Source organism: Scomber japonicus, chromosome 21, assembly GCF_027409825.1.
Source record: "Scomber japonicus isolate fScoJap1 chromosome 21, fScoJap1.pri, whole genome shotgun sequence".
Taxonomy (NCBI): Eukaryota; Metazoa; Chordata; class Actinopteri; order Scombriformes; family Scombridae; genus Scomber; species Scomber japonicus.
The window spans coordinates 9,464,799-9,492,637 of NC_070598.1; the positions used below are offsets into that span (position 1 = coordinate 9,464,799).

The 27,839-nt window shown below is 42.7% G+C and overlaps 1 protein-coding gene across 1 annotated transcript in view; it reads left to right on the plus strand.

Moving 5' to 3' along the window:
* Positions 1-23,418: 23,418 nt before the first annotated feature.
* The window catches only part of LOC128382854 (cadherin-6-like), a 35,105-nt gene continuing 30,684 nt past the window's right edge, over positions 23,419-27,839 (plus strand). The window contains exon 1 of the mRNA XM_053342850.1: positions 23,419-23,628. Within this exon, the coding sequence (XP_053198825.1) occupies positions 23,419-23,628 (210 nt within the window). The remainder of the gene's footprint in view (positions 23,629-27,839) is intronic.

Here is a 27,839-nt window from a genome sequence, read left to right on the forward strand (position 1 = left end):
ATCAGATTTCCCTTTAACCCTCTCCGAAAAAGAATCTGACATCATTAGCAGCACCATTGTAAACATCAATGAACAATGTAGAACAAATTAACTTCTCACTTGAAAGTCAGAAATTAAACACCTGAAGATAATAAGCTCAATAAAGCAACTAAACTGCAAATGTATGTCAGTAAACTTTACTACTAATAACAGAATAATGTAACATTATCATTCACTTTGGTCAACTTGGACTACACAGTGTGTTACAACCTGCAAAATGACTATGGCTGACACAGTTTCAGCAAAAACTGAACACTGTAACCTTCATAAAAGTCAGCTGTATATTGCAGAACTGTTGTATTAGACTGCATTTCTTTTATTGAGGTCCAGCTGGGTGTATTTGATCATTTGGTGCACATACTATAATAGCACTAGTACAACAATTAGTAGCAGTACCATTGTTATAGTAGGCTATTAGTCATAAAGTAGGCTAGTTACAGCAGGATGCAATAGTTGTAGTAGCTGCAGTAGCATAATATAGGCAGCTTTGGAGTAAAAATAGCAGTTGTATGTTAATAGTTGCAGCAGCATTATTATTAGTTTATATTATGTTCAAAAACTTGACTGTCTTTCTTTAAGAAGAACTAAACTTAGTCTGCCAGTCCCTATTATAAGTAAATAAATGAATAAAAACGTTTTAAAATAATATTTTGAAAGTGTCTTTAGTGGTGGAGAAAATATTATTAGAGGTGCTGTAAGGACATTATTGTACAGTAGTAACATGGTGGTATCATAAAACACATTTGTCCTGGCTTGATAGCTGCTGGTGCATTTATCCATTTACTTCATGCAGAGACACCCAAATTGAATTAGCTATTGTAATCATACATGATCTATGTCTTACAAGCTTTTATAAGAAGCGGCAAGTCTAACTGGAGGCTTTTTCAAAAATAACCATTTATTGATTGATTCAAACCCGCACTCAACCTCTGACTTTGCAACTATTAATTAGGGATTATGCAAATGTAAAGAAAGCGCATGCACACAAAAAAACATTTAGCTCCTATTATTAAACTTGAACGTCGCTTATTGGCAGTTGAATCGCAGCCACACCGGAGCTGTAATCCCCCATTATTCTATCCTCCTTTTGTTTTTGTCGGTCGTGAGTGTGTGCGTGCGTTTCTTTCTTCTTCCTCTTTTTTTTTTTCCTCCCCTTCCCCTTTTTTTTCTCCACCGTGTTCTGCTGGGGACTTGTGAATGGCAGCCAATGGGAGGGTTGAGTCCCCTCAGCCTCTCAGCCTCCTCCCTGACATCCACAGCGAGAAGTGATGCAGCGCGACTGAGACGCGCAGTTGAGGTGGAACAACGGGCAACAAAAGCTGCAGTGAACGGATACACTTGGCTCCGACGTGCGCCTTCACAAGCCTGGGAAAATTTCCTCCCTAGAATAAACTTCATTATCAGGTGAGCAGGGCTTTGCTTACAACTTCTATCCACTGTGGAAATTGGCACATTTGTGGGCACATTTGCTGCTCGATCAGTTACTTCTTCTGCAGCGTGTGTAAAGCCTGTTTTGAATTGTCCGAGCCGGGGTTACTCCTGGTTGCTCATGTAACTGACCAAAGCAAAAAATAGTTGTTTCGCCTATATAAGGGCTTGATATCCTCTTGTATAGATTATAATGATATCGCTGGTGGGTTAAAATCCATAGTCTGTGTGCAGTAGACTAATTAGTGGAATAACTTCGGGCTTGGAATTTGAAATGAGTTTGAAACGGAAGTTATTTGTATTCACGTTGACAGCTTATTCATTCAACTTATAGCGGAGGTCAATCGATGGACAGCCGCTTCATCAACTTTTGTATTCAGTTGAATGTGGCTCAGTGCGTAATTCTCGGTCATTGTGGAGGGGGGGGGGAGCGGAGGAAACGTGCCTCTCCTGCAACTGAGGTGCACGACGGTGTTGCCCCGCAGCGCTGAGGTGATGCGAGCAGGCCTGGGCTCTTAAAGCACATTTGCCACATTTTGTCACGCATGAAACTTAAGGCCTTTGCAATACCTGTGAAGCTGATCCCCCACTGCCCCCCCCCCCCTTCCTCACCCCCACCCATCCCATCCCCCTCCATCCCATCCCTCTCTCTCCCTCTCCACCGATGATCTTGCTGCAGCCAGTGGCAAATCCACGGGATGCGAATCGATGCAGGTGGGACAGCATGCTCTGATAAAGGCGGATGACTGTCTATCTGCGGTTGCCTGCAGTCGCACTGTGATGCTCTGCTGCCTTTTTTTTGTACTTGCTGTTAGAGATCCCAGAAAGGCCCCTGCTTTTGAGAGAGAGCACTCCTGGAGTTGACTCAAGTTTTCTAAAAACATGTCCTCCAGCTTTATTGACATCAAGATGATATCAGATGTGTCTGTGAATATTTAATGGACTTGCTGAATAATGCAAGCAGCTATAAAAGAATTAACTTGGCTTCTTTACTTTAGAAGTTTCAGGTATTGACAGAGAGAGGTGTAGTGACTCTAACAGGCGTATGCAATCCTGAAAATTGAATTTAGTGCTTGGTAAAGTTTTACTGCCCTTCCTGTTGCCTGCAGATTGCTCCATGTTAGTTTTTGCTCTGGCTCAATGTAAGCCTGAGTTAATATGCCTGAAGGCAGCCAAGAAGTTGTTTGGGGGAGTTGTCAAACTACCCGGGGAATATTCTGCAATAATCACTCCTCTGCACACACACTTTCAAAATTACAAACACAGACGCGTGCTTATCATATCATGTAAGATTGGGCAAAGATGTTGACTGTGAAAAAGAAGATTTGGGAAGAGGGTTAACTTCATTGCTTCTCATTCATTCCTATGCTTCTCTTTTTTTATTTTTTTTTATTGAACAACTTCCTACTTGTTTTTATAAGGTAGAGAGCAGCTTGGTGAAAGGAGATTGTCTGAACCAGAACAGGTTTTGTGGTCCAGGTTTTTCATATGCTGGTTTGAAGTTCAGAGATGAAAGGGACAGAGTAGAATCTGTCGCTGATCAAAGTCATACAGAAAACACGGCAGGTACTGAATATTTAAAGGCCTTGCAAATAGAGTTCCTCTGCGTGTGTGCATGTGTGTGTGGTAACATACAGCACGGTGTATATGTGTTTATGGTCCGGTCTTTGTGAGCGCTTTGTATGAAGATGTTAAAAGGAATATTGCAGAACTGATTTGACAGGCAGGGGAATAGACACATCAGAGCCATCTGAATTTTTTAAAACCAGAGCTCAGATTACAAAAGAAAGTCCCTCACATTTCATTTTCTTCTTTCCCAAATATCGTCACTCTGCGGGTCATGTGCAGCAGCTTAGGGGATATTCCAAAAAGCCGGAGTTTCAATCTGCCGGCCGGCTCCAGCCTGTCCCTGTGAGTGGTGACGTCACAGGATGGTGGGTTTACCCGACGGCCAGACGATGATGACCGGTGACCCAAGTTGATTACATTATTTGTGCTCCAGATGGGCAGCATCATTTTGATGTGCCCTGCTCATAATATTGAACGTTTCTAGTCCTCTCTTCAGCGGCATCTGGAGCTAATAAAATCATGTCCCAGTGGTTACTGTCTCTGCTAAAGCCCACTCTCCCCTATGGGAATGTCTACGGCCTTCTTTCCTCTTCATTGTGTGTGTGTGTGTGTGTGTGTGTGTGTTTGGATACTTATGGACATTTGTTGAGCCTGCATGAGCAGCGTGTGGCTCTAATGTGTGTGCTTTACTTGCGAGCATTTGAAGTCAGCAGCAGAGAGCACCTCTGGGCATTGTAGTTCACTAGATGCACCTTGATTGTTTGACTGCATTAGTCACGGTCTGTATGATGTGATAATAAATCATGACGTTGTTTGTACAGCGAGTGCTTCGGGATTCCTCCGAAGATTTTCTTGTGCCAAATATTTATCTGGAGTTGCTGCTTTCAGTGCCAGCCAACTGGGCTTTTCTTTTCTTCTCTTTTATGTCTCCAAAAACAATGCCCCCTGGTGTACAGGACAGACTTGCTTAGCCACTTCACTAAGGAATGGCAGATTTCACATTTCTCCCCACACTATGATGTTGTCTTTTATATTTCTTGAGGCTTGTTGTGACCGTTAGAGCAAATTTCCTGCAGGCACATTGGCAGCTTCATAACTGCTCCTTACGAATGAGACAGATTCCCTTCAGAGATACCTATTTACAGAGCAGTCGGAATCGTAATTGCACAAAACCCAAAATATGGCACAATGGATTGCTCACCCACCAACACACTGATACAGGAATTGTGACGACTGTTACTAGTTAAATCTACTATTTGTGGGGGCTGGCGTCACCTTCCCTCTGAAGGTCAACCTGACCCCCAGATTGAATTTGCTATGACTAAAAAAGACATTAAAACTAGACAGGATACAGCTAAGCCACGGTGAGGCTTTTTCTCGACAGGTTTCGCTAAAAGGGATTTTAAAGCTGGACGGTGGTGAGGAGAGTAGAACGGTGTACTGTAGAGTCTGTCTAAATCCCAAAAAAGGCCTATTTTACTTTCTGTGTGTTGAGAAGATAAATACACATGGATCAGACAGTTTACACCTCACTTAACAATGGGTAATTATCTTTCCCTCCTTTGTGCAGGAGAACACCAATTACATAGAAATATACTCATAAATCTATTTTCAAAGCGGTTGGATGGAGATATGGTGTGTGTGCGGCATGTGTGTACAGTGCTGGATAAAGCTGATAGTATACGGTGCATGGCTTAAGAACTGGTGATAAGAGAAGAGTCCAGCTTTATACAGTATGGCACACAAGGACGGATGTGACTATGAAATCACTTAGATTCATGTCTTTGGGGTGGGAGACAGAGTAAATTGCTGCCAATGTTGAATAATGCAGTCTGCCAACAGCTTTTTTTCTCCCTCTTCCCCCTCAAAACTGTGGCTTGGCTCCACAGCTTTTCTAATTATGAAGTGGCTGAGAGATAGCTTCACAACTCCGATACTGTGGTTGTGGTGGTGGTGGTGGTGGTGGTGGTGGTGCTGAGCGGAAGCTGGCCGAATGGCAATCTGACTGAATTACCAACAAAGCCTGACAGACTTGCGGAGTTTAGTGAACATATTTGCAAAAGTAACATACCCACCTACCTATTCAGTCAAGAAATGTGGACACATAGACACACAGATGTACAGACGCAGACCAATACACATTTTGAAGTAGGCACACTCAAGCACACACACAGGCAGGCACAAATGCAAGCAAACAAACACAGTACAAAGAGGGAAGGTGTAGAGTTCTCCGCACGCTTCTCAGCACAATTTAACAAGATATATTAGTCACCCAGGAGGCAGCAGAAAGCCAGGCATCCACAGTGTGCAGCAGACTGCAGTCTGACAGTGGGAGATAGTGATTTACAACAAAGCCCTGTAGACCATGGCACAATTTCAGAGTTGCGGAAATGACACTGGTAAAGCAGAGGCATGAAAGTCTATCCACCAGCCACGTCTCATTTCTTACACCATTTGCCCTGGGAAGGGGAGGGTGGAGAAGGAAGGGGCAGATGACAAATCCAGTATTGTAGCTACCACACAATGCCGAGTTTAGCCTGAGAGTTGAATTCCTTTTTGGGTGTCATCTAAAATATGAGCAAAAACTAGAAGGAAGCCACCTTCAAGGACAGCGAACATTCCTCCTTTCTTAAATTCGAGGTGAAATCGATTTCTTGACCCTGCCAGCGTAGTGTTAGGCTTTGGATTGGATTTGGAATTAAATCTCTATATCCAATATGTGTGGGGAGAAAACAATAATCATCTAACAGTAAAAATCACAGATCCAGATCACTATCAAAATCTAATCAACTGTTCCTTGGCTTGAGGCCAATCTCTCCGCCAAATTTCATGGAAATTTGCTCATGAGTTTACAGACACCATGCTGACATACAGATTAACTAACAGGGGTGAAAATGTAACTTCCTTCACAGAGGTACATATGTACCTATTTATGTTTCCAAATTAAGAAAGTAATTCATCAAATATTATACCATGTCAAAATTTCATCTTGAGAGCATCTTGCTTTGTTAATTTTTATAGGGAGGTGTCAAACTTTAACCCATTCAGATCCCTCAACCATTCCAATGGAAATAATATTTCTAGGATGTCTAGATCTATGATTATAATCATCGGACTCCACCCTGTGCACAAATTCATTTGATTGGATGTATGTTCCACATCATCTAAAGTGGACTGCAGTAGAGCCACACCCCTTTCCTTTGTGATTAAACTATGTTTAAAGTAAACATGAGCAGTTATATTACTTATACATATCAAAATATCATAGATTCATATTTTTTATGCAGGATTTTTTCAAAAACATCCATCTATAGCAGTGGTCCAGGGATCTAAATGTTACCAGGAGGGAAATGAGGAAATTAATTGGGAAATATGGTTTTGATTTAGTCTGCCTGCTCTGATATGATTGTATAATGTTAATCAATCAGCTTATAATGCATCCTATTGATTATGTAGACAGAATATAGAACTCAACCCATCAACACAATGAACTGAACTAACCACTCTACACTGACCCCTTGTGTTTTTTATTAATAAAAAATATCAATTTTTTAAAGCCTCACTTTATTCATTGATATTCAGTTAACCATTTGTGAAAAATCAATAAACCTATGTTTTTGGAACGGACAGAAAAAAGTAACACATAATAAAGTATGTCAAAAATGTTTGATAGCCAATGATAATATATATAAAAATACACTTAAAATGATGGTATTTAATTATACTTAAATGACCAAATATACTAAAATGTTTTTGTTTTTATAATTTACTTCAACTTCCAAAACGGGGAATTCTCTCCCAATTTCCTCCTCCAACCCTGAAAAAAGATCAAATATTTTTACTTCAGAAAAAAAGAATTTTAAATGTTCCTAATCTTGTCATCTGCTACTCTGGTACTGTACATTGTCTTAAAGGAAAGGAGAACCTCGTGCAGGTAATGTCCTGTATGATGAGTGTGTTTCAGCCCTGCCTTGAGGTAGCTGGTGCAGGAGGAAGAGTGTGAGTGAGTGCAGCAGACAGATCATGTCCGCAGGTCCTGCCTTTCCCCTCTAGTTGGATTCCTGTCTGTGCAAAGCCCAGAGGCTTAACTCTGGCTACAGTAAGTGGACTGAGGAACGCTAAACACTGTCTGGGGGAAGGCTGCTCAACATGACAGCCAGTTAATAAGTGTATGGAAGACGAGCAAGTGCATGAAGGAGTAGAGGAGGTGGGTGGGTGGGGGTCAACATTGTCTGTCTGACTTTTGAGACTTTCGTGAAAGCAGAGGGAAGGAAAGGCGTGGATTGGTCAGGACGGGGGGATAATATTGACTGTCGGAAGACGAGAGGGTAATAGGAGATCAGAGAGTCCAGTCACAGGACAAGGAGCATTAGCGCCTGACTGGAGTACAATGAAGACAGAGACGGCAGTGAAGGAAAAGGGTTCAGTGGTGGATAAAAGAAGGGAGACTTTGAAAGAGCGTTATGCTTGTTCCAAGTAGAGAGAGGTATGGTGAGAGAAGACGATAATGATGCTTACTTTACTCCTGCAAGGCAGTCGCAGTGAGAGCTGTCAGCTTCAGGCAGCACTGGCTGGTGGAACACTGTTGGGATGCCACTTGGTATGTTAACCCCCCAGACACTGCTGACAGTATGTGATAGATTGTGGGTGTGTAATTACATGTGTGTGTTTGTTTGTGAGGTGTGTGAGGGACGGTGGAGGTAAGGCTGTTTGTAGGCCTTTGTGCGTGCATGTGCATATTGAGGTGTGTCTTTGTGTGACTTTTAGCGTGTCAATTTTTCTTGGCAGCAGTGAAAGCAGAGTGATGTGATTTTCCCCTCTAACAGCCTCCAGGAGTAATGATCCAGGTTATTGCAGATGACGTGTAACACCTCAACCTAGCGGGCAATGGTGCTGCAAAAACCTGTCCTTATGGGTGAGGCTTCAGGGAGACTGTTGTCTTGGTGGCAGCGCTGTATGCACAACTCCTCTGTCTCCCAAACCTGTCACCTTCAGATGGGCCCCTCCTTCTGAGGATAATGGTCTCCTGTCTATGTTGTGAATGATATCTGGACTCCATTGTGCACCTTTTTTCGTCCGCTGCGCTATTGTCCTGCAGAATGCCTTTGTGAGTTTTTTCTTTTCATTTTTTTCGTAGAGGTACAATGTGCAAGCTGTATTCTGAGGTGCTGTAAATGAACAGGCAAACACATCAGCAAAGGTCCTATTTACTTCCAGTCCCCAGAGTGAAAAAGAGAGGTTTCTGCCATTGTTCTGCTACCTCTCAAAATATTAGGATTGTTCATTGTGAATGAGAGAAATAGACCTCCACACAAACTACCTGCGAATCAAAGCATGCGTACCATTCTGGGACCATATATTCCTCAGGGAAGGACACAATACAAGCTTTCTGCAGCAACATGGGACATGCAGTATTAACAGTGCGCCTACTGTACTGTAGGGAAACCTGTCCCCTTTGCGAAAAGGTCATTCTTTGAGACCTCCAACAGCTGAACACTGTGCTTTGACATGAATAACTGACAAACGGATGTGTATGGGTCTCAAAGGCCTTGAATTACTGTTTGACGCTGCTCTCTGTCAAAGAAAAATGTGGCAGGACCTGCCAACGGACCTTCAAGTTGCTGAAGAAGGCAGCCTCAGCGTCCATCCCTGTGCTAGAAGAGCTGCAAGCACTCTGCAATAATTGAGTTTGATCTAATGAAGGCAATGCCCAACTTGCGTTATTGTTTGCCTGAGGACAATGTAAGAGAGTTGAATTTGTTGTTGGTAAAGATGCCGGGGGAATTTCTTTGAAATGGAAAAATTGCATTAAACATTCCATTTGTATTAATTATATTGTGCCTCTCATTAACATTGGTGCTCTTAGCAGCAGCAGCAGAGCTGCCGGTGGTATTGAGCTTAAAGCAGCACTCTAAGCAATAATATTAGAGGCAACCATCCATGCCTGAGGCACACTGAAACTGCCTGTGATGTCACCGAATGAATGAATATAGCTTTATTCTGAAGCATTGTGTCTAGACCTTTGGTCCTACGAGACATCAGTCACTCAAGTTACTCACCACTAGATTCAATTAATCATAGCCTTAATTCAATCCGATGGTCGGGCCTCCCAGCTGTAAGCCTCTAAGTGGGTTTTAAGAGAGCTGGAGTCTGCTGGTGTATGGTCCTCCACGCAAGAGCTGAAAGGACTGCTTGTCTAGCAGGGATTTAGTGACACTCCAGAGGTCAAGGGTTAGACTCACAGAAGCAGGTGGAGTGGTGACTTAGGTCTGGCATACACGTGAGTGAATGTGCCAACACAAATATGTAAGCACACACTTGTGCATTTGAGCAAACGCTCAAAAACTGGACCTGTACATTCAGCCACCCACTCATCAGCCTCCCACACAAACACAGGGAAGCAAGTGGAGGTGTGTGAGTATGTGTGTGTGTGCGTGTGTGGACACACACACAGAATACAATGTCAAGACTTGACCTACAGTAGCAGAAGCAGACACTTGTGAAATGCAGTGTGGATCTCAGTCTCATAAATAATGGACGTTGGTGAAGCATCTGTCAACTTTTCTGTCAACCCTGTTCCAGATGGAAGTCAGACAGGCCAGGCCGGAGCAGCGTGTTACATACACATAACAAACCTCCATCCAGTGTGTCTCATGCGCTCGCGCCCTGTTTACATCAGCACACTGACACACACGCTCACCTACATGCCTCATCCTATCTGCTGATTTATTAGGTCTTGCACCCAGCTTCCGCGGCCATTTCTTCTTGGCCTGTACACCACACAAACACACCGACCCAAATTCAATCATTGTGAGAAAAAGAGCAAGTCCTCCTCTTGGTTCAATAAATAAAAGTACAAAAATACATACTGCTCTCTATCTAAATACACACATATTCTCCCAACAGCTCTTAGAGTAAACGCATCAGTAGCACCTCCTCAGTTAGTGGTACAGAGACAGTAAACACACACCTCCAGTGCTCTACGTGTTTGTTGACTTAAATGTGGCATCGTTCACTTAATGTTAAACACTCTCTGTGAGTTCCTTCCCAACATAGCCACAGAGCTTTGAGCTCACTAACCATACTTCCTTGGCATAAAGCTCAGAGAAATCTGAGCTAGATGCCAAGCTCAGGGTTTGTGCGCTGGACCAAAATTCGTCAGTGGCTTGGTTTCTGTCTTGCTTCCCTTCCCCCCTGGCAGCTGGGTGGTAGGATGAGTGGGTTGGGTGCTACCGGGTGGCGGTTACTGTACGGTTGCTTTATGGACTAAAGCACTGTCTTCCCGGCCTTGTCGTAATAGAGGATTCAGCTCATAAAGCAGCATCATGATTTGCAATAAGCAGAGTTAGGGGAGAGTAATGAAGGTGTAAATCAACTGAGCCATTCTCTTTTTTTTTCTTCTTCTTCTTCTTTTAATCTGACGTTGGCAGTCTCTCCCTCTCTCTCCTTTCTATTCTGTCCGCTCCCTCCTCCTCTCCTTCTACCCCTCTTTTCTCTTTCCCTTTGCAGTAATGGAAAGCCTGGCACTCTGTAATAAAGCAGAGTGAGCAGCAGTATTAGTAAACAGTCTCTGCAATCATTCAGTCCAACTCCTTTATTTTGTGTGTGTGTGTGCGAGGTATTTTATACCCCCGGTATGGTGTTAGGGTTGTGGGCGTGGGGGCTAATGAATGAGGATGGAATGAAGAGTATTTAATTCCAGTCTGGGAGACGGAGAGGCTGTTTGTTGGGCCTCCTCATAAGAACGCCTTTGTTTTCATTTTTTCACAGAGGTTCTGAACAAAAAGCCTTCTTTTTTCAATGGCTGCATTTGGAATGTAGATGCAAATTTGCTGCATACAAGCCTTGCAAAGAAGAATAAGACCACACAGCCATCAGCAGGGCACCAGGGCCTGCATCACTTGCTGCCCTTTCCCTAAATAAAGACGTCATCAGAATTTTGAAATGGAGTAGTGAGTTGGATTGGAAGCAATCATCAAAAGAGAGGGTCCAATACTACTGAGTTAAAATGCCTGGCTGGGAATCATGTTAAAATTTCCATTCCTCGCTCCAAATCGATCGTATGGGTCCCTGCTCTCCAATATCCATGGTCACCTTTGCTATAAAGTGGGGTATTACTTCTTTAATGCAGTGGGGTTTCATTCTGTGACCAGTGAGGAGAGGAAGGAAAAGAAATGTATCTGCTGACCTCAAACACAAAGAAATGATGGCTGACGATAATGAAAGAAAGTGGCCTGAATTTTCAATACATATATATCGGTTTGCCAGTTCATGAGCAAGATTAGTTGCTTGAAGTCCGCCCATGACATTGGGTTGAATTATTTTCCTCGTCTGCCTGTTTAACTCCAGGTAGCCTCAGTGGACACGTTAATGCAGTATTGATTGTTTATCTGTAATAACACCATGCTGTTGCTGCGCTGGTGACAACAGGGGAGGGAGGAGGCAGGAGAGGGTTTGGGGAGAGAGGGGAGGGTGCCGCGGGTGGTAAGGTGGTGATAGATAACGCACTATACCCTCTTTTGACTGGTGGCTTGCGATTGTGAATATCGGGTAAAACGAGGTGGCTGAACATATCCTATCTGGCAATAGTCCAGGTGTGAAATGGGAAATAGAAACTGAGGTGAAAACGTCAGTGCAATGTGGCCTCTGCTCGATAAGGCTGTCTCCTGTCTCCGAATAATTCAATCGCCTGCCCAGACCATTCTGGTAACTTCCCGGTGCCAGTGCCGGCGTCCACCCACTCGTTGCCCCTGGGCCTGGAGCCCATATGGCCAGCTACAGTGTCTCTCCGTGACCTATGGCCGGGCCTGTTGTTCAGCCAACCCCCCCGAGGAGCTTGGTAATTACAAATAAGCTGGAAGTCACACCAGCCACAAGAAAAGGTGAGTGTGATTAAAGATGTGTGTACAGCAAAGTTCAAGGGGTGCTCCACCGGTATGCCAGCATATTGAATCGTGTGTGTCGGCAGTACTCGGGAATCAAATGCTAACTTGGATCAATCAGGCTTCTTTGTTCATTAGAGTCGTCTGTTCCCAGGAGTGGGGATAAAAAAACAACCCATCACAGCGCTCATTTCAATGATGAGACCATTGTCCCTCAGGAATAACTAGCTGAGGTAAATAAACATGAGTCACAGTTAAGGTCAGAAGAGATCATGGCTGTCTGTTGTGCATCTCAGAGGAGGCCTGAATCCCTTCTGACATGATTGGCTGAACTGTGCAGAAAGAACCTTATTTTAGTAGCAATACTATAACATCAAAATGTACCACAACAAATTAAAAATGGAAAGGCAACAAATATCCCCCTTTCATTTCTTGAGGAGCAGGCACAAAATGTGTATTTATACGGAGCATTTGAATTCAGATGTCATCACAAATTGCGTGGCTCATTTTTGAATGGTATTCATTAGGGATGGGCATTTGAATGCATTTTCTTGATCGACCATCGGGAAAATTAACGATCAATTATCGATTAATCATTATTTTTTATCTTAAAAATGCCATGATACAGGACGCTTGTAAAAGCAGCTGAGCCGAAAGCCCTGAGCAAAACCTCTTCACATATCAATCAATAGAGCACTCTTAAACACAATTGAGCCTCTTTTAGAAACACTTCCAAGAAAACAATCAAATCTAATAACAACTGAATATTACTCAGGACTGACAGTTTTTGCCAAAATATAACATTAAAGGACTTCAAAATGCACCCAGCCGAGCCGAGAGAGAAAGAGGGAGAGTGAGTGACAGTTACTTCACAATTATACTTATTTAACTAGAGCCTCATAAAACAACAAGAGTGACTCACTTAAAGGCTGCAGTGGTGACTGTCCACTGCTAACAAAGTAAAGTAACTCCAGCCTACTGATTCGTGTTGATTAGCATGTTAGCATTTTGGCATGCTCAGGGATCAGTGAGCGTAGCCTGGTGACAGTCAGTCGAGCAGCTGAAACGCTCTGACTGGACCGAAGTAGCCAGGATCCAGGATGCAGAGGCATCGTCGTGCTATCCTGGGTAGCCTGGCCAAGGTGCAGGGCTTACAATGAACTCCGTCATTTTTAGTTCGAAAAGGTCCCACGCCAAACTTCGCCTTGACCTCTTCACGTTTACGTTTGATATCTGCAGCAGCTGGTAGGTAGCTGAGCCGTTTTCTGTCAAATATCGCCCCCTGTTGGTAAGATGTCTCATTTCTGCCACGTAGTGAAATTCATTGCATTGCTTCAAGACTCACACTACGCAACACAACTTCTGAAACCAGCGTTTGATTGATAAACATTTCATGTGATCGACAACATTTTTAACAATCAATTATCGATTAATCATGCCCATCCCTAGTATTCATACTATTCACATTATTTGTGTTTTTTATCCCGAGGCCGGCCTGATCCCCGGCCACAAGTCCTGCCTGTGACAAATGGCTTTCTTAACACTTGAATGCCTCAGTAGTTTTAGTTGGGTGCAGTTTGAGAAAATTTTGTCCAATTTAAGAACTGTCAAAAAGGCGTATCAGTGCACATCTCTAGCTTTTGAATGTGTGTGGAGCCTCTGCTATTAATAATGTAAAAACAGGGGCTCCGAACTGTCGCTGTGTTATTTTATGGTGGACTTCGAGGAAAGGTCATTACTCTTAGTCGAGGGGGAAACACATTTTCTCTGTGCAGCCTTTTATTAGGGCCATATTTTAGGTGTGTGATGTCTTTGTTTTAGCTCCATGTATTATTTAGTGTTGTGTGACAATTGTGTTTGTAGCCATCTTGTTGCTGACCTGCTGTTACAGTCGATATATGCCTGAATGGAAATGTGCTTTCACGTCATTCGCTCTCATGTAATTGTCACAACGGGGAGACTGAGACAAACGTGGGAACATAGCTCCTTCACTGATTTTCAATTCACTGCACCAAGTTTGACCTTTGTGTAGTCCAATCAATGCATCTGCTTCCAGAGACGCACTATTCATTTAAAGGCAACGACTGCAGCGTGATCTAATATCCAGGTAGGACAATAATATTAAGAAGTAAACAACTGTATTGATATATAACAGCTTTTAATTACAATATTTATGATGAGTATTATTCCTACATTGATTCGCCTCTGGCCTTTTGCTCCAGACTGTGTAAGTCTAAATGTACAGAAAAACAGACTCTTGTGCTCGACTGCACAAGGCACACACAGACACTTGGGAGGCAAACACTGATTTGCATAGAGACGGAGGCTCCCATAACCACCAGTGTATTACCACAAAGGCCACAGTGGGGAAAGCAGGAAGCCAGTAGACCCCACCATTCAGCCTCCGCTATCCTCTCATCCCTCCCCCCCTCTGCCATTGTCAGTCCCTAAGAAGAGAGCTGTGTCAGACCGCAAGGCTGCTGGTGACAAAACATGTGCTCTGGTGAACACACAGGAAAGCAAACAACCGAGCATGTCTCATCCACTAACGTGTCACCGGATGAAGGCCATTAAGCTATTATTTCTTGCTCTTTATGTGCGAGGATGTCTCGTGCCCATTTGTTCTGCCGTGGAGCAAGGATGACCACATCTGTTTGCCAACAGGGTACTAGGCATTATTAATCTTCACGAGAGGACATTTAGCGAAATCAAACCTCCATTTATTAGCCCCTAGCGCAGGATTGGAGAACTGGCGAGGGCAGATAATGACTTTAAGCTCCCATTTAGTCAATTAATTCTGAGAGGTGGAATCAGAAACTGTTCACTAAAAAGTGAGAGTCAGGGTTGTTTATGATGACACAGTTCAAAAACATATTTCAGGGTTGAAAGTCACTATTTAGCACCAGAGCTGGAATAAAATGATGCTGCCATAATACAATAAGTGAATCTGGATTGAATTCAGAGAGGAGGGACCCTTTAAAATAAAGTGCTGTGAGTTTTCTCTTCCACTGCCCTGTCGCTCGATGGTAAACACAGCTATAAACACTGGTGCAACTTCATAGAAACCCATCTTTGTTTTTGTCAAAGTGACAACTGGGAGAAAGGAAAGGCAGCGAGCTGAAAGACAGAGCAGTGTGTGGAGAGGTGGCAGCCCACAATTTAGTCCAGACTGTGGAGACATAAAATCAAGTACACTAGAGGAAGGGTTACTTCAGGAACCCTCTGTGGGTTCTTAACTGGGCCACTCTGACAATGGTTGTGAGAGCTTCGGACTGAGTGATGCAAGCTCTGCTGAATGATGGCACAGTGGGAAGAGCTAGAAAACAGAGAAAATAGGGAGCTCTCATTGACTTGGCCCAGATTGTATGATTTATATGGGTTATTTGGTATGCATTTGGGCAGCGAGGCAAGGTAATGTGTTTGCAGTGAGCTCTGGAGTGGAGCACTGGGATGAATGCTGTGGGCTCACCCCTGCCTCTGACAGGGATAGAATGAGCTAATTTGTTTGGATTACTGTCATTCAGTCAAAGACACAATCTCACATTGCTGTCACGTATGATCAGGAAATTGATACAAGTCCACATTAAGTTTTTCATACCAAATCAGCATGTGTCCTTTCTGTGAAAAAACAGCTGTCACCTGAAATTTATATCACATTGTTTCTGAAAAAAGGACCTCTGATATGTTTGTGGCTAAACATCCAGAAACAGTCTGCAACTCACATGATATTGCTAAATTGGTATCACATCTTGGAAGGAAACTGAATGTGCTATTTAGAAGCAGAAGGGGGACTTAGAGAACCGTTAACTAAATCTTTGTGCTATTTGAGTGTTGTAGGTTGAATCCTAATTTCAACTAGAGGACTCTGGTGTTTTGCTCTACAGTGCTGACATTCAGCCAAGAATTTCAGTTCATCTTTGCATTCCAATTTGACTGGGGATTTTCAGCTGTTTATTCGCCAACGTTTTATGATGATGATTTTGCCCTGCTCAATCCACAGACATTTTTTTTATTTTCTTTTGTGGTAATGTCCTCCATCTGTCTGAAATCTCCTTTTAGTGATCAATTTCCTCGCCTTAATCTGTGAGGCGTGTGCATCTGTATGTCATATTGGAGTGGGGTGAAGTTATTTTCAAGACAATGCAGCAGTGTGTCTAGACGGTGTTTCTCAGCTAAACAAAAGATCGATATATATTGACAGGATTCTGGGGGATTTTTTTTTTCTGTTTGGTCGCATCTGTATCCACGTTGCTGCAAGGACAAGGGACACACAAGACTTGTTTTTCTACATTTGGGGAGCAAAAGTTCATCCAGCTACCCAGTTTTTGATCATTTGCCATTGGGAAATCTGTTGTGAACCAGTAACCCACATGGGCATTAAAGACAAATGGAGAGCCCTAGATTTGGGTCGAGCGTATGGTTTCCAAAATTTACACTTGGGGCTAAGCCTTAAATTTCACCATCGAGCAGCGTAACATGGATTGTATAGAGCACCTTTTCTCGGTCTGAGTCTTCTTTACAAACTGAGTCCAAGACAAGGTGAGGAGGGAGGAGGAAGGGGAAGCAAGGAGGCCAAGACAGAAAAGATTGTGGAACAACCTGCTGCTGACACCGCCACATATTAACAGCCTTTAAGGGCCTCCGCTGTGGATTGTAACATGACCATGTTACCTGTGGCACCAATGCCCAACCCTCCTCCTCACCCACTCCCACTCCATCCCTCACCCCTTCTCCACTCCCTTGCTCTCCCCCCTGGCTGACATTCTCCTCTCTCACTTTTAATTGCACCCCCGGGGCTCTTTCTGGGTTGCTGTGGAAGTCTTCGGCTCAACGGGCGCGATAGGGTGCTTTGCCGTGTCGCTCATATCTCTCGTTAGGGAAAAAAAAACAGGAAGACAAGGTTGGAGTGGTAGAAGAAGGTAAGGAGGAGAGGAGAGGACATTCCCAAGTCTGGATTAGGCTAAAATGCCACGCAGGCCCATTGTGTTCAACAGCACATGTGCACTAGAAAGGCCATTAGCCAGCCAGATCCAATATATATTGACAAATGCATTTGTGTGACCTGCTGTGTCCCAGTCTCTATCCTCATGGTCCTGTATTTGATAAAAACCAATAGATACATTTAATAGCTAATTGTTCTGATTTGAAATGTTATCCCAGGCAATTCTTTGAGCGTAGAATCACGGGGCATTCGAAAATTGGCAGCAGACACATTAATCTTGCTTAACCAGCACCCAACACAATGCACAAGTCTTATTGCTCTATGGCGACTCCGCACAATCTGTGACAGGCAATTTAAAGCAATTTACTTTTTTCATTTTTTCATCAAGCATTTTTTAATGCAATTAAATGGCACATGATTTGAAGCGAAGACGGGGCAGGCGAGAGAGCGAGACAAAGAGGTAGTGAGTGTGTGTAAGGAGCGAGAAAATAAAGGCAGCCTTGTGCTTGTTGTAAACACTGCCTCTTAACTGAGAGAATATAATTATGGTGTCATGTTCTATTACACACCTTCATTATGACGATGGTGCTCCCTGTGAAAGCGAACAGGGAAAGACGAGACCTGTGGCTCTTTTTCAAAAATCACCTAGAGCGACGGGTGATCGAGGAAGACGGCTGTGATCAAGAACACACTCACTCTCACTTTCTCTACCATGGATATACAGTGTTGCTCCAGTTTGTATTTATTTAAAGGGAAATTACAGTTTATTACTGTGGTTCATAGTTTTTTGTCCATCAATTTTGTGGTTTATAACATGCTGCTCACTAAGTTAATTGCTGAGATCTGGAAACAAACTCTGATGGAGTGCGAAGCAGAAAGTTTGGATAATCAGACTAAATTGCCCCCTCATTTGGAGGTGAAAACTAAAAGTTTGTATCCCTGAAATGTCGGGAATAATCCCTCATTTCACATAATCACAGTGTGGTATAGTATGGTAGGTCAAATGTGAACCAGGACTTCAATCTGTGAACTGTGATGTGTGTGTGTTTTCAACAAACAATTTGAGTAGTCACAGTACTGTTTTTACATGTTTTCACTTCCAAATAAGTGTGGCTAACCTTGCAATTTCTTTAAGTCTGTCTAATAGTCTTGTTCTCAGCAATGTCATTTTATTAGTTCTATGTAAAAACAACTTGTTAACCTCAGTGATATCAAGGAGTATGAGATTTTATAAACCAGAATTATCCTTTTAAGTCTCCCTTTATGTTTCTCTCACTTTCTCTCTCATCCAGTACAAATGTAAAGAGGCAGGCATTTTTGTCATAGCCACTGGTCTACATGCGGTACCATAGCATTCTTAACCAGCTGTGACATTTTTTGACGTAGCAAAAATAAAGCTTTAGCTGACTTATTCCTGGTTGTGGTCCCTTGTCAAGTGAATTATCAGGGCAGGGAGCTGTACAATATGGCTTCCAGGGTATGACAAATGTGGTCAAGGGGCGAGCTGTCCTTAGGGACGGCGGAGCCTTCCATATAGTGAAAGCATTAGCTTTCCACAGTGACATTATGAAGAAATCCATTGAAAAGGCTGGCTTCCCAGTGCTGGGGGACTCTAGGTAGAAAGCTTCATGAGTCTACCCCAGAGACTGACTGGTATTTCTAGCCACGCTAAAGCCTACAGCAAATCAATAGCTCAGAGTCCCACATGCTCCTCACCAGCGTCAATTAAGTAAATTCATAAAGTCGAGTGTGCTGGGAGTTGGGGGAGGGAAATAAAAAAGGAAATACTAGAGATAGGGGAAGAGGAATCAGGGGAAAATCATCCAGTCATCTAGTACATTTGGATAGGAAACAGAGCTTCTGCCATGAGACTTGTAGGTTAGAGTGAGGAGAGAAAGGTGGTCTAAGAGACTATTTCTCTACGGGCGTTATTAAGAAGCCTGACAGTCCATCTCACTTTCACCTGCCTCCATCAGCACACGCACTGTTGACCTGGGAGTCTCCCCCCCTTCCCAATGCTGAGCCAGGCAGAGGACACATGCAAAGTGACTGGCTTTCAGCGAAAAGCCTAGCGATAATGCATATCAGCTTGGGCCTATGCAAGCAAAGTAGGCAGAAGCAGGGGGGTGGGGATGGGATGTGAAGGCAGGAGAGGGCCGGTGGGGGTGAGATGGTGGGTGGTAGTGCTATAAACTGCAACGCATGAGGGAAAAGAGAAAGAGGGGACCTAACCCCCAGCTTTACCCGCCTGCAATTTGCCTCATAAGGGGAAAGCAGGGCATGCCTTGGCTGCCTCTGGAAGACAGGTAGCGTAATGGATGGGCCAGTCTCCCAGCCTGACTGCTGACGCTGCTCTGACAGGACGTTTCTACCTCTCCTTCACTCCCCCTCTCTCCCTGTTTGCCCCTTAGTGTTGTCACAGTAACTACATCTGATGTCAAAAACCTTCATCAAGAGTGTTTTGCAAGCCGGAGCTATTTTACCGTCACATCTAGAGGACGTAAACAAACACAAGATTAGAATTTGTTTAAAGAACGGCAATGGTTCACAAAAACATTTCAGAATCACCACAGCTGTCCCACAATGCTAGACGCTCTTTTAAATTCAAAAGGAATGCTGCTGATACCTATATTTTCTGACACAAATACAGCTAGGCTGAACTGAGCTGTGGAATTAAGCAGGTAGCTGTTTTTTTGAGGTCAAGACTATCAGTAACAAACTAAAACTTGTCTAAAGGTAAATAATGTAGTATTGAAACAACGGATAACAAAAATACAACAGTTTCTAAGTAATTCATCAAGTAAATGCTCAATGCTCTTTGCTTCCAGCTTCTGAAATGTAAGTTTTTGTAGTTTTTTATTTCACATGAATGTTGGTTTTGGACCCTTGGTCAAGATAGGTGTGGGTATCATTAGGATTTTATTGACACGGATATTGATACTGATACAGCTCATTGGTATCCATACTTATCAATACTCTTATTAATACTATTCTCCATGATTTTGTACAAATCAGACCTGACATTAAACGATTCAACAGTTATTAATTTACAAACATAACATTTAGATTAGAGGGTTGTAGTCAACCAAAGAAAAACTTGGTAAAAAAAACAATTTCCTTACTACAACCAATTGATTGAATGAGGGTAAAAACATATTATCCATGTAATATAGTAAACAACAACAAACTAAGTTAGCCCTCCGAGCTAATGCACGCTGGCTATGCTACGTTGTTAGTGGGTGATAGGCCTATCTAGTGTCTGCAACATTTTTTGCCGACACTAAATATCAAACAAAAGACAGAAACTTTATCACATATAGTCACTTTGAGCTGTAAATCCTCTGCTTCTAAGGAGGCAGAAGATAATATTATCTTCTGACAAGCCCACGCAAGGCCTCTGTTCCTCCAGGTACCACTCCTGCTTGTGTGCTAACTAGTCAGCTGTCTTTTGTTTTCTTTATTTTCTTGTTTACATTCTTGCGTTTTCCATCTTTTATTCCTTCCTTCTACCATATGAAAAGCTGTTTAGAACTACTCTTGCCTCTGCCTTCTTTTCACTGTGTGTGTGGTCCATGATGTTCATAAACTGAGGTAAAGCAACCTACACCAGAGCATTTTTGACAAAAAGTGGTTAGTCAACATGGCGTCTTTGCATGACGTTGGAGCCTTTGTCCTCAGTAGACTTTGGGATGGGCTTGTAGGAGTGAAAGTAAACAAGATAGTCAAACTGTCTTTATGAACCTCTGCCAGGAGAATACACAGAGCAAAATAGCTGAAAACACACAACTGTATCGAACTCCCTGTTAAGTTTTGAACTAAATCTTTTTTCCAAAAACAGCTTGACAGACTGGCACAGGAGTGGAATATGCAGCTACTGTATTTTGTTTATCGAGCCAACAAAGACACCCAGTCAACATCAAAACCCCTGTACAAAAAGTTGCTACAAAGCCATCTCAGCCAGTGTGGTGAGACATCTGTTTGTATAAAGCACAGTGGTTGTTCTGTGACACTGCTTGATGGTTTTTCTTTAGTTCTGCGGTATCAGATTTTCAGATACTAAACTTAGCACTCATATCCATGACAAAATTGCGGTATTGTGACAGCACCACTGGGTCTGTTAACCTCAACCGGCACCTTTCCTCTCACTCCTCTTCTCTCGCTCCATTTCCTTCACTCCCTTCAGTCTGTCTGGCTCCACTTCTGCATGCAGGTCAGGGTACTTAATTCATGTCCAGAGACATCGTTTCCTCATTCCCCAATATACTGTGTGAGGGAAGCCGACCAGACCTGCCATACATTGGGGGTAGACTGCACCCTCCAACCCCACACAGCCCTATCCCCTCCACCCGCCTTCTGAGAGCGTGCGATACGGAGGAACGTTGCAGACACTCCCCAGCGGACCCACTGATAACCCTCCTACCAAACCCCAGCCGGTGAACACTTGCGGCCTGGATATCGCCCAGCCAGGGAGGAATAATGAGAACAAAAGCAGAATACATGGCCTTCTTTCTCTTTCTACCTACCCCTCCTCCTCCTCCTCCTCCTCCACCTCCATCCTGCGCTGTTCCTCTTGTTCTGTTCCCTTTTTTTTTTGTTGCATTTGCCAGCAACGTGCTGGCAAATGCTGCATTGGCCTTCAGAGAATGACGGACAGAGAGAGAGGAAAGGGGATGGGTGGGAGAAATGATTGAGAGACATACAGCGAAGATATTGCGCTGCCCACATCAGGGCCCTGGTTTGCAAACAGTCATTTTGTTCAGTATCTTTACACTGATCTTAAGGTAATAAACTGGGGTTGACATTGCCCAGGGTCTCCATTGGCATTCTGCTGGGTCTGATAACAAAGTGTGCCGAGGCAGATTGTTTAAAGAGATAGAACGGGCCGCTCCACACTGAGCCTTGCACTCCATTAGATGTTGATTCAGAGGCTTAATGCAGATAAAGTAGCTCTACATGTGCTGTACAAGATGTAAGCCCATACATTGATGTGTAAAATTTCTAATCTGATATTTATCAGGTTAGGCGGCACTCAGCCTGCCCATCAATCAGATGACTGACATTCAACATACAGTATATGTGTGCACATGAATGTATATCAGAGCTTGGTTGGATGAGGTTGTGTGTGAGTGGAGGTAGAAAAGTCAGTCACATTCAGAGCTGTCTTACATTTTGTCAAATCTCTCCAGATCACTTTTATCGTGTTCGTCTCATCTTCTGCTTTGAGTTATTCAGTGTTTAGTACAGATTTACTGCAGATGTAACTTGAAAGGCAAAAAGGCTGTAACTGACAATTATTTTCATTACTGACTAAATCTGTAGATTATCTTTGGATTGTCTAGTTTATAAAATGTCAGAAAATAGTTAAAAAGCCCATCACACTCTCCCAGAATTTCAAATAGCTTATTTTTTCTAACTCCTCCTCCATGTAAAACAGAGAAAATCTGGAACCAACAAATGTTTGGAATTTTACCTCAAAAAATGACCTTGAATTAAAATTGTTGCTGTTACATTTTTGTTCAAATGATTACTCATTCAGTCAAGTAATAATTTCAGCACAGTATGGTAGGTCAGTTTGAGGCTGAAAAATCCGAAAGCAAAGGAAAATGAAAAACACAAAGTGTAATAATAAAAGGTTCACACAAACCTGAAGAGTTTTCTCTTTCAAGTCTTTCAATTAAACTAATAAACAAAATGTTAGGGCTTTAAGCAAGGATGTTTTAAATGGTCTATTGGACCTTGGATTGTGGCACCATTTTGGATTAAATGTCTCCTCATCACCTCTCTTGAAGGAAATTGTATTTAATTGCAGACAATCCCTTGTTGAGTATGACATTTTTCATGTCAAGGGTTCCCATTTTCTTAATTTGGACTATGTTGCTTCAGTTTATGTATTTGAAATGAAATGAATAGTATCAATGTTAACAGCCTTGTCAACAGCATGCATAATAACACAGTTTGAGGATCACTTAACACCAAAAGTTCTATGTCAAAATAGGGTAAAGTGTTTAAGGTGGTAGTACTTACTCAATAAAACTGGACCGCCTGATTTTATTTAAACAGTCCTGTTATTTGTCATTTAATTTCGCAGTGTTAAATTGTTTATGGTTTAGCTTTCTTCTTACTGTTGTGGTTTTTGTTTCTATGGTTTTGCATTTTTTTGGTCCATAAATTTTCATCAGTGTTGATTTTTAACTAGCACTTGAAAACATCTCTCGGAATCCGTTTCTGTTTCTTACTTTCTACTTACCACCATGACTGGATTTCAACCGTACTGCAGCTTCAAAAAGCTTGAAACTCGACCAAGTTGGTTTTGACTTCTTTAGTAACAAATTGCTGCCTCCCCTCCCAGTATTGACAGTCTGTGTTTTCTGTGTAAATGTTCCAGGTGCTGGTTGCCGCCCTATGTGAGACTGAGGAACCTTTCCTGCTTCAGTAGATTACAGCATGAGGACTGATCCGATACTCTGACCAAAGACTGCTGGACACAGACCACTGAGGGGGAAGAAGACAGAAGGCTGTGGTGGCGTGGGCATGGATAGAAGGAACGTTTGCGTATTGATGGTGCTGTGGGCCATGGTCCACTCCAGCTCTCCAGGATACGGACTCAGGGCCCTGCGAAGGACTACAGGGGGGCGGAGGGGGTCCATAGGACTGACAGGACAGGATGCCAACGGAGTGCCACTGAGGCGCTCCAAACGAGGTTGGATGTGGAACCAGTTCTTTTTGCTGGAGGAGTACACCGGGTCAGACATGCAGTATGTCGGAAAGGTAGTTTGAGAGTGTACTTTCTCTGTTTTTTCTTTCCACAAAAAAGCTCATATATCAAACATTTTTTAGATCAGTCAGCTACATATGCTTTTTTTCTTTACTGCAATATAGTCACAAATAATTTTTTCCCACCAACCAAAATGTCTGTAGTGCAGCTGGAATCAGTTGAGTATTGAAAGTTGCCGTTGAAATTCTTCTCAGATTCATAACTCCGCTTAATAATTATTTTATTAGATAGTCCTGATTTTCAGGTTTAGTATAATTTATTTTGCCAAGGTTCTTTTTAACACTTTGGACTTTGGCTTCTTTTGTTAAATCAATGAATGGGTTTGCAATATTTCTGCAGTATTGTTTTAGTATGTGCACTGGAACTTAGGTATAATATTGGCACTAGTATTAAAAAAGTGATGGCAGGGTTTATGTGCACAAAAAACAGTATATCATCTTGTTTTTTTTTTTAAAGTGTAATTTCTGTCTGGTTATTTCTGTCGATTGGGTTACCTGCATAATTGTAACTGGGTTTGATTTCATGTGTTTCATACATACATTACAAAATGAATGGGTATTTAATTTGAGTTTTTTAGACCAAACCAAACTTGCATTTTTGGCTCAGCTGAACCTTTTGCATCTCCCTCAAGATGTGATCTCTTCCCGTCTGCTTTTCCATTCCTGACAGCAGTTTGTTAGTAATAAATGAAGTAGTTGGCATGAGCAGCCACAACCACCCACCACAGCTGAACAGAGAAAGAAAAGAGTGGCACATACAGAAACTGAAACGGCATCATTAGAAGATACAGAGAGATACTTGTTCTCCAAGAAGTGAAAGCATCACAGCGTTGACCACTTGAGTGACAAAAATGTGTGCCGCAAAGACAAAGCAGTATCTTAAGTCTCAGATTTTCACACGAAACTCAAAAACTGCCTGCGGCCTTCATATATTAACTCCACAGCCTTCATTCTCTCTCTCTCATTCACTGTCTTTTCCTCAATTTCTCTTTGTTTGTTTATTCTTGAGGGAATTTACTTTTTTTTTTTGCAGTTTCCACAAAGTCGCTGTCAACACAGCACAACTTGAACTTTTTACATGCTGACATTTGAAAAGTTGCTATTTTTGTTCATTTAAAAATGTCTCATTATGTGCTGTTTTGTCAATACATATTTATGAAGCTGGACTTCCTCTGCAGCTTTTTTTAAAATCCTCCCTATCCATCAATCCAAATTAATGCAAATTTCACCAGATATTGCTTTATTTACATATTTCAGTCACACACACAAAAAAACAAATAAATTCATGACTTCGGAAAGTTTCGATTCTCTAATGGCACTAGAGAGAAAAAAAACCTGTGGTTCCTTTCTTTAGTAGAATAATGGACTGTCAGATAACATAATCATCTTCTACAAACTCAAAGGAAAAAAAACTCCTCATAATGAGATCCTTCAGAACAAATTACATCCTGTATACATGAGATATATGAGTGTATCATTCTGTGAGAATACGAGAATCATCATATCATCTGGTAGTCGACATGACATGATACTCCGATTGGCTAATGCTTGTATATCGGCCTTCCATCCATCCATCCTCAGGCTTTGTTTGCTGTTAGCTGTCCAATATATTTTGTGCTTACTGTCAGCTCTGTGGCTGTTTGCACAATGTCCATTCCACTCACATCAAGGCATCCTAAAGCGGCTGTTTTGCCCTACAGTAAAATATGACTTCCTCCAAAGGTATTATTTGTTCAACAAAATGAAAACACAGTGTCGACCCAGATAACATTGGGGGATGAACAAGAAGACGGGCCAAATAATGCTTGCTTTACATGCAGCGGAGCGGAAGTCAAGATATCAGTCTCCTCTTCCAACCTACTGTAATTGAGGAGATTTTGAAGCGTTGTGGCAAGGTCAGGACGACTGAGGAGAAAGAAAGGCTGTTTTGTGCAAGGAGTTGAATGGGGCTAGTGCTTTGCATTCCTATCATGTGTCCACGGAGGATAGAGTCATCCAACCAAATGAGATTCTGCAACATACGTCCTCCCAGAGTGAGGGTTGACTTTCAGTCCCGGCCTAAAAGGATTACAACACTCGCTATAGTATGAGGCGAACAAATACGAGAAAGAACAAAAAAGTAGAAAGGAACAAAAAAAAAAAAAAAGCGAATGAAGATCAAAAGTAAGTACCAAGCATGATCAAACCACTTTGTCTTTAGAGAGTGCTGATTGATGTGCCATTCATCCTTTTAGCTTGTAAAAGGACTAATAGCAAAAGAAGAATGGATTATCTAGTGTGGTATACACTTAAAAAGTCAGAGGCCGCGGCCTAAGAGCCTGTCTCCTGAAGACGCCATTAAGGCATCAACCTTCAAGCACCGCACTTAATCATGACTCTGAGCGCTTGTTGTTTTCCCCCCAAGTGCATGCAGCTGGGCGCTTTTCCTCATTGTCAGCTCACTAGCCAGTTGCCACATAGGCTCGCAGTACGTAGATCTTATCTGATTGCAATTACTGTTTGTTAATTGCTAGATAAAGTACAAGTGATGAATTACACCCTAAAAAGGAATGAATAGCTTTTGAGTTGAACACATGGCTCAACATAGAGAGCAACCATCTGCATCTATATCCTCAGGTGGAGGCCATGTTTTCACAATGTAGTCTGAATGAAAAAAAAAAACTACAAGAAACACAAAAGGGAAGGCTTATGTCACCACAAGAGACAACATGGCAACCAGAGAACACAGCATGTAACAAAATCACTTCTGTTTGTGGTGGAAAAAAATGAATTGGAAATAACACAATGGCAGGTTATTATAAACAAGGGAGCAGCTCTTGACACACAGTAAAAGATAGAATGATGAAACCACACTTGAATTACAACATCCCATCTCCAGTTATTTGGGAAACTCAATCTCCCCCGGTTGTTTTTTTTTCTTCTTCTCTCTTTTACGATGGCTTTATCGAGTTGTGAAGTGCTAACAAATGAAATTGCAATCTTTCCCGAACAAGCGCAACAAAAGGACTTGGAACAGGAAGGAATTAAGAGAAACGATTGAGATGAGGGGGGGAAAGGAGACTCTGGCAGTGCCTTTTTGGGGAGCTGGTTGGCTGCTAATCTTGCTAATCTTGCTGTATTGGCCAATGATTTTTTTTCCCTGCAGGAGGGGAATCGTACACTCTGCCTCTCATTAGCAGGCAAGCTGCATACAGGCCTTGGAGGGCCCGGGCTGTCACTGGGGGAAGAGAATGTTTGTTTATTTCATTATTTCTTACTTTACCAAAGGGCACATATCCACTGAAAATGGTTAATGGCCTGTGGTTGAGGAGTGTTTGTGCTGCACTATCATATCTCATAAAGTATTTACAGCCCCTGATAGGCCCCAGTGGTTCTGGGCCTAGTGGGTAGACTCCTCAACATAGTCCCTAGCAAGTGAGCAGTGTTCTCTGTATGTGAACAAACAAAACAGTGTGCACGCAAACACACTCGCCTGCAAATACTGGCCTCCAGTAATGGGCTGAAAATCAGAGGAAATTAAAAAAGCAGATGAACACAGACATTATATGCGTCCTAGTTCTGTATGACTCAGCGGTTGAGGCAACCTCGGGGAAGGACTCAAACGTCTTATGGCAACGGAGCAAAAAGGTGCAGGGATTTGTGTGTTTGTTTTTGGGGGGAGGGGATTTTTTGGTCTCTGTTCATGCTCCCCCATTACCAGCTGCTCACCTTGGCAGAGAGGCAAGGAGATTGCAATATGGCACAGGCCTGGCTGTACCCACGCCATGGCAAACCCTGCGGTCTCCAGCGGCGACCCGGAGCACACATTGGCAGTGTTTGTTGATTAGGCGATAAGTTCCCGCTAGTGCGTCGGGAGGGGGCAACTTCAATTATGCTCCTCTCCTTCGCGGTGTGAACGGCAGTGGAAGAGGTGTGATGAGGTCATGCAGAGAGGAGACCCGGCAAACATCTGTCTGACAACGTTGCAGGAGCGAAGTGATGTCTGAGCGAGATACGCCAACCTCGCCGCAGCACCTTGCGATTGTTTCCATGCTATCACCTGCCTAGTACTGTTTGAGACTCCCGTTGGTTTTGTCAGGTTGAGATTAATTGATTTTCTATCATCAAACATTCAGGTCTTGTCTCTGTAATAGAGTATTCAGTCGACCAGGTTGTGCTGAAATGAGGGGAAAATATATAATGACAGTGAAGCAGTGCTGGAGCCA